Raw genomic sequence first — 13,345 nt, 5'->3', positions numbered from 1 at the left:
ACTCCATCCTCTCCCAAAGGGAAAGATACATTGTCCAAGTCAACAGATTTTTAGATTTGCTCTGTATCTTCTCTCCAGCTAATTACCTCCTTTTCTGAGGAATAATTCAGACTCTTTAATTAGAGCATATTCAAGTGAGTGACCAGAATCATGAAAGAATTTTATTCATACAAGTGAAGAATAAATAAAAGAGCAAAAGAGGTTAAATCTGGCTAACTAAAGGCCTAACCAGGTCATGGTAGTTGTCATCAAAGTTTTGTGGAGCTGTCTTGGGTAACAGGATTAAAAAGTGTAGAACTAGGGCCAGTGGGTAGGAAGACAGTGAAATGGGGATGCTTTCTAATAGTTAAATTTTTCCAGACATAGAATGGGCTCCCTTGAGAGGGAATGCAATCCAGTATAAGCTGAAAGACCACTTGGAGAAGATGTTGTAGAAGGGTGAGTAGTTTAATTACACAACACTTGAGTTGCTGCCAACCCTGAGAATCTATTACTGTCCTTTTATATGTATAATATTTTCACTCCAAATGCCTTCATTGACTGAATAGCTATGTTACCCTTGATGAAAAAAACAATCATATTGTTAGTTGCTGCTTACTTTCCCTTCTGTTCATATCCTCCCCCTCAAAATAGACTATTCTAATACTGTAGTCACCTTGACAACAAGGTATCTATTTTAATAGTCTTTAGTAATACTCTTCAAAGGGAATTTGCTGCCCAGTAAAGCAGGAGGAACACTCTTCAATGTTCCCTTTCTTTTCCAACCTCAAAGAGTCTAGAATTATACATGTGCTTTGAAATTAAAATCATTGTAAATTTGCTGAGTAAGAGAACATTGAGCGTACTTATTCCAAAGACTAGAAAGTTTTCACTTAGCATAATGTAGAGAAATATATAGATATTTTCTCTAGTACATGAAAAATTGCACTAACTACACAGTGTGGCTCAAATCTTACCATTTATTTCTAATATCAATTTAATTCCTATTCTTTAATACACACACACATGCACTTCTTTTAACCACATGCGTAGGGTGTTAGGGCTGCTATGCAGTCAGAGTTAATGTGGCAGACATTGCATTCAGCCACAACTTATCTTACTTACTTATGAATTATTATTAATGGTGAGAGGATGTTACACAGGTAAAAGTTATCCAAGGTGGAAAAAAAATCAAGAAATATTGCAATAGGGAATTCATTAGACATAGTTCTGACACTAAAGGAAAAATCTTCCAATGAGAAACATAATCTTTGACTTAAACCCACTTAGGTTATTTTAATTGACTTGCCTATTTCTAATAATAATAAATAACATTTAACTAATACTTCCCATGTACAGGCTCTGTACCAACTCTTCACATTTATTGTCTTCTTTCATCCTTTCAACATATTTAAGAGCAGGTACTATTATTTTTCCCATTCTTGTATATCGGGAGTCTGAAACTTAGGGAGGTTAAGTAACTTGCCCAAGGTTAAATAGTTGGGGTGGAATTTGATTCTAGAGCCTGAGCTAGTCAACCTCCACTGTGCTGTCTGCCCTGATGGCCCTTATGCTAAAGTGAATATTTTATTTAGGATAAATTTGTGTAGAAAAACAGATTTTTTTTTTTTGGTTCCGAATGATTTCCCTCTCATTGTCAGTTCAGTTGACCACTCAAGCTTAGAAGGTTACACTCACCTCGTTTATGAAGGAGAACGCTGGCATGCCGACGCCCGTTCCCATTTTCAACATAACAGGAGTAATTTCCCAAGTCACCTTCTTCCACGGAGTCCACAATTAATGAGATGGAAACTTCTTGTTCCCCAAGATGCTCCTTCAGAATTCTAAAATATAAAGCAAAACAAAACAAAAAACAAAAAAACCCACACAAACAGACACATTCATGAAAATTAAAGAAATGTAGATGAGTCTGATGCAAAAATACCTAGAGCATCTGGGCTTCAAATTTCACTATGGACTGATGCTATCTTAATTTAATTATATCATGCCCTTTTCTTCTTCACTTCTAATAAGAAAGCTTGTCTTTGTAGATGCTAATGAAGTTGCAGTTAATTATCTCTCTTAGCAGGACAATCACACTATCATAACAAAGAGGTGAGAGAGACCTTGAAGAAAAGTTTACAAATTGCTTTCTCTTTAAGAAGAAATATAATGTAAAGGTGAGAGGAAATTCTAATGTCTTAGGCTGAAGGTCTAATTATATACAAGGTTAATTTAAAAAGAGAAAGAAATTAAAAAAAGAAAAGAACGTCTCTGAGCTATTTTGACATTTGTTGTAACTTGCCATCCTTTTTTTTTTTAATGATAAAAACCAATTGCCTGTTTTTAAAGAAAAGCGAAATAATAATATAGGGTCGCTATGAGTCGGAATCGACTCGATGGCAATGGGTTTGGTTTTTTGGTTTTTAGACTAAGTGTTCTGATAAACTGTTTAATTCTGACATTTAAAATTAATAGTAAAAATTCACTACCCTCACTCTCAGAGATTTTACTAATATCAAAACAAATGGAAAACTTTTTTTCCCTATTTCCCCTGCTCTGAATGTATTCATCTCCACCCTCCCACCTGTTTGTTAACTCCTCTCTGCTCAACAATTTCTAATAGCAAATGAAAGACAAATACCTTTCTAGAACCTTCCTTGAGCACACACAAAACCAGAAGATGAAAAAATAAGGAGGTTTATGGTCGCTTTTTTTTTTTTTTTTAACTTTACCATTTCAAAATCTAAGGAGGTTTATGGTCCCTTTTTTTTTTAACTTTACCATTTCAAAATCTATGGGTAAAAGATAATAGTGAAGTTCTAAATATGAAAAATGGCAAAGGAACATTTTATTACATACCAGAGAATTGCCCATCTGGGCTTTCAAGAATCCAGTTGGAGCACTCTAGGGAGTAGAAACCTTGGTGGTGTAGTGGCTAAGTGCTACGGCTACTGACCAAAGGGTCAGCAGTTCGAATCCGCCAGGTGCTCCTTGGAAGCTGTATGGGGCAGTTCTACTCTGTCCTGTAGGGTCGCTATGAGTTGGAATCAATGCCACGGCACTGGGTCTGTCTGGTCTGGAGGGAGTGGTATTCCCTTGTATTTGTTGTCAGGAAAAAGACCTCAGTTGAAGTAATCTTATATGACAGTTTTGCACACCTTAATTTTCTATTGAACAACATGGTGGCACAGTGTTTAAGCGCTACTGCTAGCTATAGTGGCTAACCAAAAGGTTGGCAATTTGAGTCCATCAGCTGCTCCTTGGAAACCCTATAGGGCAGTTCCACTCTGTCCTGTAGGTTCACTATGAGTCAGAATCAACTCTACAGCAATGGATTCTGGGTATTGAACATTTTTTCTTATACCTCAGTTGAAGTAATCTTATATGACAGTTTTGCACACCTTAATTTTCTATTGAACAACATGGTGGCACAGTGTTTAAGCGCTACTGCTAGCTATAGTGGCTAACCAAAAGGTTGGCAATTTGAGTCCATCAGCTGCTCCTTGGAAACCCTATAGGGCAGTTCCACTCTGTCCTGTAGGTTCACTATGAGTCAGAATCAACTCTACAGCAATGGATTCTGGGTATTGAACATTTTTTCTTATACCTTTGATAAAATTTTAAAGGTCTACACATTTAAGGAGGGGAACCTTGGTTAAAATGTTCACATATACCCAGAAGATGCAACCTTTAGATAGGAGAATGTTCACAATGATCAAGAATTTGATTCTGTTATAACTCAGTTATTATTATGAATATCCTTGCTTATTTACATTATGATTAAAAATAAGTGTCTATGCCTAAACAAAATTTTATTCATCAGTAAATTCCTTGATGCTATTGTTGTTAATTGCCCTGTAGTCAGTTCCGATTCACGGCAACCCCAAGTGTACAGAGTAGAACTGCTCCACTGGGTTTTCAAGGCTGTGACTTTTCGGAAGCAGATTTCCAGACCTGTCTTCCAAGGCGCCTCTGAGTGGATTTGAACCACCAGCTTTTTGGTTAGTAGTCCAGCACTCATCCAGTCGTGCCACCCAGGGACTCCTTCAAATACCGTGAATAAATAAATAAATAAATGCATTTTTTAAAAAAGAGCTTAGGCATTATGCCCTCAAAATTAATGGTATTTTTAAATGGTTTTTTTTCTTGATGTTATTTTCACTGTATAAAGATTTAGACCTTAAAGTTGGACTAAGAAAGGTGATGAGAACATTTTTTATGTCCTTCATCACGTCCCTCAAGCGCTTTATGATCTACTTGTTGGCTCAAATGTGTAAAAACATTTAAGAGGAAATGACAGAGCTTGTGTTTGGTTGAGTCCTATTACCATGCCGGTGTTTCCTCTTAACAATTAAAAAAAAAGAGTTTTTAGAAACAAAAGGCACACTGTCACATTTTCCATATTTTACAGTATTTTGGTCTGTCTCGCACACAGTATATTCCTTAGTGAAAACGCTTCTTTATTCCTCTTACGTTCTTTGCAAATAGCATTGATGTTTTGCAATTCCACAGTCAGTCTCTTAACAGTGTTTTGCCTCTTTGCCATTAAATATTGCAGTATTTTTATTATAATAGTGACAAACAACAACAACAACAAAAAACTAAGAAAAAACATCACCTCCTTTTCTTTTAGCTAACCTTCTACTCTCTAACAGAGCAAATGTTAATTCTGACTGTACAAGTTAAAAGAAAAAAAATTTACCTAATGTCACTTTCCCACACTCGATTTTCATCCAGATCTTCAATAAACTTCTCTCCTTTCATCCAGTAAATTAAGGGACTGACATCTCCGCTGTACCCAAAGAAAGCTCTGCAGGTTAGATTAGCTGAGTCGCCTGTGGAGAGAAGTGATGGAAATGTGTTATAAAACTACTTGTAAACACTTATTTTAGGCACATTGGCAGGTAACATTTTGATCACTTCATTGACTTAATGAAACATCTCTTTAAAAGGACATTTTTTCAGGTATTTTCAATCTTTGTCAAGTTTATAGAATGTGCATTTTTGACAGCAAGGCTTGTTTAATGGAATGAGAGTTACTTAGAAGGTTTCGAAGAGTACCAGTCAGTTATGTTGTAGAATGCTCTTCAGTTTAGCTTTGCCTGATGTTTTCTCATGATTAGGTTGAGGTTCTATATTATAGGGGAGGATATCAGAGAGGTGATATGCTCTTTATAAAGCAATATATCAGGGGGTACAGAATGTTGATAATTATAAGATTTTATAGGGCAAGTAGAAGATGTTTCTCAGTCTTGAATGTGGGAAATGAGAGTAAAATATTTGGCTGGGAAAGAAAAGAAACTGTGAATCTAGGATCCCAAGAAAATTTAATTGAAATATTTTTTACTTCATAAGGAATAAAATTTTAATTAAGAAAACCAACACATGCTGAGGTAGAAAAGCACATTTAAAAATAAACAAACAACTCATGTGTATACATTTATGGGGTTTCCATTAGAAGTAAAATCAATGACATTGCTGTGGAGATTAGTTTCTTCCAATATGCTACTCAGGAGAGACCATCCTAATGGTAAATAGATTGGTTGATTACTTAAAAAGGTAAGTAGAAGTCCCTGACTTAAAGGTAGAAGTAAATTTAATGCCTGCAGAAGGCAAAGGTTAATTTATGGAGAGTTGATGTCATTTAGCAAGCACCTGGTTTTCCCAATCTTGACCAACATTAGAGAACTGAAATATTCCAGCACATGCTAGTTTTAAGGTCTTGCTTCCTCCAAGTGGAGCCAGATATGAATGAATAGAGACCATTTGCCGAAATTGTGCTTATGGTTGATTCTACAATGCAAATCCAGAGAAAAGCAGAATGCACTTGGATGCATTCTTTTGAAGCCCAGGCATGGATACGCCTAGATATAAACTCTGTTCTCCAAGTTCCACAAGGAAATTTTTACTGGATAAATTTATTCTTATTCTTTTAATTATGGCCACTGTATAAGAATAGTCAGTGTATAAATTATTGCTTTTTCAATATGTGTAAGATGGCAAGATACATCCTTCTCTTTTTACCTTGTTTTTGCTCATGTCTGCATGTTCTCCAAGTAAAAGTTTCCTCACAGCCTTTGATTCTTTATAATAGTCATCATTGTTGACCAGACAAAACAAGACCAAAAAATGCTCACAAGTTTTTAAGAGTTAAAATGGGCTTCTAAGTGGGTTCCTTTATTATTAATTTTTTGTTTGTAAATATCTTCTGAATGTTTTAACATGGAATCCTCTCCTCCTTTGGAGAATATTTACTTGACAAAATGGATAAACGAATGTCAATCTTACTAATTAGAAATCCTCTGCAGATTTCTATGGAAAGTGTCAAGGCAATATTATTTGATCACGGTTGAGATTTATATGCACAAAACAATTTTTAGAGAAATATTATTTGCTTTTACTTCCTTATAAGAGCACTCTAGTTTTTATGCAACTGGACTACTTGTTATATTGCTAGGGTAGTTATGAATTCAACAGTAAACTTTAAATTCTACATGTATAACGATTAACATCACGTGCCAACAGAATTGACATACATTACAGAGTTAAAAAATTGTATATATCAATAATTTACACAATATGCCTCATAAGGAATCAAGTTTTAGTTTTTAGGTGGGGCTTAATGACTGGAACTCAGAAATCTCCAGAGGTTGCCTAATTTTCTATTACAACTCTACTAAACATGGGGCCTCATAAACAATGATCAAGCCATTTTCATCTCAACCTGACATTCCTTAGCAGAGAGGCCAATTGAATCTCTCATCAGGATCTAAATTTATCTCTCTTGTCCTCCTCCTACCTTCCCAGATCAACTGATTTTCCATTTTTCTAATTCTTCACTTCTCTCACCTGCAGGCCCAGTGTTGGCCACACCTTGAGTATGGCTTTTGAACCTAGATAAGAAGCAGTTTGCTTGCTCAGTCATCATTGTTCACTTGGTCTTTGAACACCTGTCTCACCTCTAGGTTTAGTTAGTACTGGATATATCTGCCGTGGTGCTATGGGGGTGCCTAGTGGAATTTTATCCAGACTTGGGCTGGGAGGGCCATGGGTCTGGGAGTGGAATTCATGAAAGAATGAAAAGGGAATGGGAGGAAGAACAGAAGAGTACTCAGGCAGAGAGAAAAGAACACACATGAGAGAAAGCAGGGAAACTTTGGATAAAATAACTTCAGACTGGCTGAAGCTAAAGTGTGTGTGTGTGTGTGTGTGTGTGTGTGTGTGTGTGTGCATGGAGGGAGGAGGGGCTAGTGAATAGAGCTCTAATGAGGCCATGTTGAGGATTTGGGACTTCCTTTTAAAGACAATGGGAAACCAGGGAAAGGTTTCAAGTTAGGAACTGACATAATCACATCTGCATTCTAAAAAAGTCACTCTCGCTGTATCTGCAAAACCGGGATTAGATCAGAAAGAATCAAGAAGATAGAGAATGTTGCAATACTTTAGGATCACATACGGTCTAGTCACTGCAAAGATCAGATTAGTGCCACGGAATTTCCTGAAAGGATAAAGCATAGGATGGCAGTGACTACAGATCACCACGCTTTTTATCAGTATGATAATAGGGAGCCTTTTAAAGCAAAAAGATTTAAGTAGGAAGCCTGATAAGACAGAAATACATTTTTATTTTTTATATGTATTTCTGTGTGTGTGTGTGGTGGAGGGGTGGGTGTGTATGTATGAGAGCAAAAAAGAGAAAGAGATTGGGGATCTGCAGGCTGCTTCTTAATACAGGCAGGATAGAAAGTCAACTTGAGCAGAAATCTGGTTTGTGAAGAGCTTTTTCAGTGGCTTGCCTTATACCAATTTGTGTGAATGAGCAAAAGGCACCACTGTCCTTCTTTTGAATAATTCTGCTGGCAGGAAAGAACACTAGGAGCCCAGTGCAGTCAATCCTGAGAGAAGGCCAGGGAAGTCTAGGCTGAGACTCTACTCATGGGCCTCAGCGTCGGGGAGAAAAAAAGCATCCAGCCATTACTTTTCGCTTGGGAAATCGTGGCTAATCATATGAGTGTCAGGTAGAGAGCTGCGACCTTGGAGTCCAAGTGTGCAGGAACTTGGGTTTGAAAGCAGGAAGAATCAGGAGTTGAGTGAAATTCATGGGGCAGGGTGCAGATGAGGGTGAGATGATGCGCTTCCACCAAATAAGGGCACAGGGGGTTAATAGGAATTACTTAGGGAAATAAAAGACATGTGACTGTATTTATACCTTGAGCTCATGAAGTAGGACATGCCAGTTTACATAGCAGGTTTTTAGCATCTGAGTTTTAGGATTAGCCCATACATGATTAATTTCATATCCTCATGCCTTACAATATGTTATATTCTTTGCTTTAAGTTTTCCTCATTTCCACCTAGTATACTACTCTTTATCCATTAGTCCCAGCTCACATTGCACCTCTTCTGAAAGACTGACCTGGCTGTTCTAAGAATAGTCAGTCACTCTGTCCATTCTCCTCCCATAACCCTTTGAACATAACCTGTATTTTAGCATCGTGTAGTCCTTGCACTCTTTGGTTTACTTATATGTCCAATCCAGCAACTAGCCTATGCATTCCCCAAAGGCAGAAATTACATCTTTATTTACCTTGGTATTACCAGGACCCAATAGTGTCTTGCATATATTAGGAACTCAATAAATAAATTCAAATTAATTAACAACTTGCTTAAGGTCTTCCGAACTTGCATTTTCCCCTGTTTCCTGTTTGCAAAGCTTCATTATTTAAAGGTTCCATGTCTATAGCCTATCTCAGCAGGGCAAGTCTATCTTGTATATGCAAATGCAGAGGCTCCTCATTCAGATATTATTTCAGTGGTGTGCTGGAGTCAGCTTGAACCAGTTTGCAAGAGCTGATTACTAAATCTTCAGAAGTTCTATGAGCCATTATTAAATATTAAGTTATAGAAACATAAGACTAAATAAATCATATTAAAAATAAAGGTAATAAATACTCAAAACTTCATCTCCCTTTATGGCTGAATACTATTCCCTTATATGGATATGGATCTCTTCCAGTTGGTTGGCCGGGTAGCTGTCTTCCAAATTTCTTGGCATAGACGAGTGAGCACCTGCATCCATTTGTTAAAACATCTCAATTAGTATTCTGTCAATTCCTGGAGTCTTGTTTTTCTCCAATGCCTTCAGTTCGGCTTCGACTTCAGTACCACTGGTTCTTGATCACATGCTACCCCCTGAAATGGTTGAACGTCGACAAATTCTTTTTGGTACAGTGACTCCAGGTATTCCTTCCACCTTCTTTTGACAAAGGGGTGATGGGTACATATTAAGTGCATTGGCTGGGAACTGAACCTGAGTCTCCTACATGGAAGGCAAGAATTCTACCACTGAACCACAACTGCCTCTGGAAGAAAAACTACCCTTAAGAAAATCAAAAGTGCCAGAATATGCCAAACAAAAACAAGAGGGAATGTAGGTCTAAAGGGCATTCATTCTAATATCATTAAAATCTTGCTTATTCTATTTCAAAATGAGACAGTCCACCTAATACGAAATTGTAGGAGGATTGACCTCAGCGTCTCAGGGTCCTGCAGCAGTAAACAATTGAAGAAGGCAATTGGGGGGAAAAACAATTTCTTTGATGGGGTAAGTTAGTAAATCTGACAAATTCAATTTTTTTAAGTAGATGATTTGTAGCATTTTAATGTACTTCTTTTTAGATAGAGTCAATGCAATTTAAAATTATTATTTTCTTTATTCATGTTCTCTAGAAGACATTGATTTGTATCATGGTTTTGCCAGCCTCAGAAACACAACCTTGTGCTTAGCTAGGGACTAGGATATCTAAAAATCAATCTCATACTTGATTTCCACAGGAACTGACTAAAAAATACAACAGATCCTGTTTACACTAGCAATAAACAGACAAGCAAATTTTAATGAGTGCCAAAGTTACATTTTATTGGAGCCCTATAATCCTGGAGAAGAGTGGTGGTTAAAGAAATCCCCCCATCCTTTTGTTCCAGAGAAAGGCTTACTACAAAGAACTGACTGAGGTGGACTTCATGAGCTCCTCTGTTTAAATGAACTTTAGAGTAGGCTTTTTCCTACAATATATAGTCAACCTTCCTCTTTCCCTCAGTCTTTACAATCTTCACGCTCCTACCACTTATTTGGTCACCTGCGTGTCACAAACGATGAGGTTCTCAGCTTATTCGAAAAGGAAGAAGATTCAAGCCTACCTAGAGGTACCTCCTTTGGAAAGGTCGCAGCCATTGAAAACCTTATGGAATGGGGCAGTTCTGTTCCGACAGACATGGGGTCATCGTGAGTTGGAATCAACTGGACGGCAACTGGCTTGGTCCCCTCTATCCACCCCCGCCCCCGTTGTGGGTCTCCCAGGGCCCATGTGGCCTTATCATCAGAAAAGAAAACACTCAGACAAAATGGCCCTAATTGAACAACACCCCTCCCCCGCCAAAAAACAAAACAAAAGCAAAAAACCTGTTGCCCTCCAGTGGATTCCAACTCATGGCAGCCCCATGTGTTACACAGTGGAACTGCTCCATAGGATTTTCTTGGCTCTAATCTTTATGGAAGCTGATGACCAGGCCTTTCTTCTGAGGTACCACAGGATGGATACAAACCACCAATCTTTAGGTTAATAGTCTAGTGCAAACTGTCGGTGCCTCCCAAGGACCTTGGCCCTAATTTAAACCTCAGTAAATCACTCATTCATCCCAGTGGTCAACCCTCCTTAACTTATTTTTAAAAACTTCAAAGTTCTTTGTCCCAGCAGAGTAGGAGCTGGTCTCTCTCGCCACTGCCATGGCATCCTTCCTCTTATTGTGGTATTCCATCCCTCTCTTCCTTTAGTCCATCCCCCTCCTTTAGAATAATTCTTCTGAACAAAACTCATCCTTGCCTGCTTTAACATTCTCCAGTGCAGTTTTTTCTTTGACAGAGAGATGGATGTGACTAAATGAACCACAGAATCGTATCAAGTGAGATCAAAGTTTTTATGAAATATATAGAGAGAGAGATTCCTAATTTTTGGATTAAAAAATTAAATGTGTTTGAAGTCCATTCCCAAGTTATATTTTAGATTTAATGTTATTGGTAATAAAAATCAAACACTCACCTCAATGAAACAATTCTATATTCATTTAGAAATATAAGTAGGTGATTTTGTCAGTAACTAACCTGAAGAAGAAGTATAATGATGCTAAGACTGGACAGGATGTGGTGGGGCCAAAAAAATAGCAAAATGCATTTAAAAACAATGATAAAACCACACAGTATTTGTCCCACAGGTAGAGATATAGCTCTTTGGAATTGATTACAGTGATCAGAAACGGTACTAGATTTAGTGCAGGGCATTGCCTTTTCAGAATTGAACAGTGATTTGGAAGTAAAAATTAGTGTCGTATCATTCAATAAAATAAATTTGGAATTGATTAAATAATTAAATATGATTAAAATACAAATATACCATCTAGGGGGAAATAGACTATTTCGTGTATCTGAGGAGGAAAAATAACTTCTTAGAACTGGAGCTTAGAATTTGAATAGATACTTAGTAAAACTACAGTAGAATAGAAAATAATGCAAGGAAAATTAAGCAACAGACAACAATTAGGACTTTTTCCTTATTCTGTTGGTCATCTAATGTGTGTCTGGATACGTTTCAACTAGCAAAGAAAAAAACAAGAACACTTAGCATAGTGCCTAGAAAGGGCATTAATATATTAATATTCCAGATACTCACCTCAAAAATATTCACAGCCAGATTTTGCTAGAAACTATAGGGAAGAGCATAACCTTGTTTATTCTTGCAAATTTCCACTAACTTTGATAAAGTTTTTATTTCATAATCTCATCATCTATAATGTCATTTAGCTTAGAAGAATATGGTTTCAAATGTTATATATGTTTTTTACTCTACTTACCCCATTGTCAGGTGCTGTCGAGTTGATTCCAACTCATAGCTACCCTACATGACAGCGTAGAACTGCCGCATAGGGTTCCCTAAGCTGCAATCTTTACAAGAGCAGATTGCCAGCTCTTTTCCTCGTGGAGCCACTGGCTGGGTTCAAACTGCCACCTTTTTAGTTAACAGCTGAGTGCTTAACCATTGTGCCACCCAGGCTGCTTCTACTTAAGCCAGTGAGTGTCAAATCCATTGTCAAAAGATTTGTTCACCTCTGCCACTCTGATTTACCAAGTCTTGGAGCACTGGTGCCACAGTGGTTAAGCGCTTGGCTGCTAATCAAAAGGTTGGCAGTTTGAATCTACCAGCTGGTCCGTAGAAACCCTAAGAGGTGTTTCTATTCTGTCCTAGAGGGTTGCTAGGAGTCAGAATTGACTCGATGGCAGTGGGTCAGTGGGCAGTTCCAGAAATTTGCGTTCTTAGCAAGCACCCCCAGGTGATTTTGAGCAAGTGGTCATAGTTTGGGAAAAACTATCTGGAGTGATTTCTTTTTTCAAATCTTATTATGCTTTAGGTGAAAGTTTATAGCTCAAGTTAGTTTCTTATTCAAAAATTTATACACATATTGTTTTGTGACATCGGTTGCAATCCTCACAATGTGACAGCACTGTCTCCCTTTCCACACTGGGACCCCTGTGTCCATTTGTCCAGTTTTCCTGACCTTTCCTGCCTTCTGGTCTTGCTTTGGGGCAGGAGTTGCTGATTTGGTTTCATATATTTGATTGAACTAAGAAGCATATTCCTCAAGTGTGTTATTCTTTGTTTTATAGGCCTGTCTAATCTTTGTCTGAAAAGTGGGCTTTGGGAGTGGCTTTAGTTCTGAGTTAGCAGGGTGTCTGGGGGCCATAGTCTCAGTGGTTCCTCCAGTCTCTGTCAGACCAGTAAGTCTGGTCTTTTTTTGTGAATTTGAATTTTGTTCTACATTTTTCTCCCACTCTGTCCAGGACTCTCTATTGCGATGTCTGTTAGAGCGGTAGGTGTTGGTAGCTGGGCACCATCTATTTCTTCTGGGCTCAGGCTGGTGGAGGCTGTGGTTCCATGTGGTCCTTTAGCCCTTTGGGCTAATATATTCCTTGTGTCTTTGATTTTCTTCATTCTTCTTGTGTCTTTGGTTTTCTTCATTCTCCTTTGCTCCAGACAGGATGGGACCAATAGATGTTTTTCAGATGGCTGCTTGCAAACTTTTAAGATCCCAGACACTACTAACCAAGGTAGGATGTAGAATATTTTCTTTGTGAACTATGTTATGCCAATTGACCTAGGTGTCCCCCCAGACTATGGTCCCCAGCCCTCAGCCCCAGCAGCTCGTGCCCTCAAGGTGTTTGGATGTGTCCAGGAAACTTCTATGACTGCCTTGGTTATGTTGTGCTGACTTCCCCTATATTGTGTGTTGTCTTTCCCTTTGTCAAAATTGA

General features: G+C 37.9%; 1 protein-coding gene across 1 annotated transcript in view; it reads right to left on the bottom strand.

The window, feature by feature from the left end:
• IL1RAPL1 (interleukin 1 receptor accessory protein like 1) overlaps positions 1 to 13,345 on the bottom strand; it is a 722,800-nt gene that overhangs the window by 52,493 nt on the left and 656,962 nt on the right. Inside the window, exons 6-7 of the mRNA XM_064278411.1 lie at positions 4,685 to 4,817; positions 1,678 to 1,823 (exon numbers count right to left, since the gene is read on the bottom strand). Of these exons, the coding sequence (XP_064134481.1) occupies positions 1,678 to 1,823; positions 4,685 to 4,817 (279 nt within the window). The remainder of the gene's footprint in view (positions 1 to 1,677; positions 1,824 to 4,684; positions 4,818 to 13,345) is intronic.

The sequence above is a fragment of the Loxodonta africana genome, chromosome X (genome assembly GCF_030014295.1).
Source record: "Loxodonta africana isolate mLoxAfr1 chromosome X, mLoxAfr1.hap2, whole genome shotgun sequence".
Classification (NCBI taxonomy): domain Eukaryota; kingdom Metazoa; phylum Chordata; class Mammalia; order Proboscidea; family Elephantidae; genus Loxodonta; species Loxodonta africana.
The sequence above is the reverse complement of the archived record's forward strand: the minus strand, read 5'-3'. Positions and strand labels throughout refer to the sequence as shown.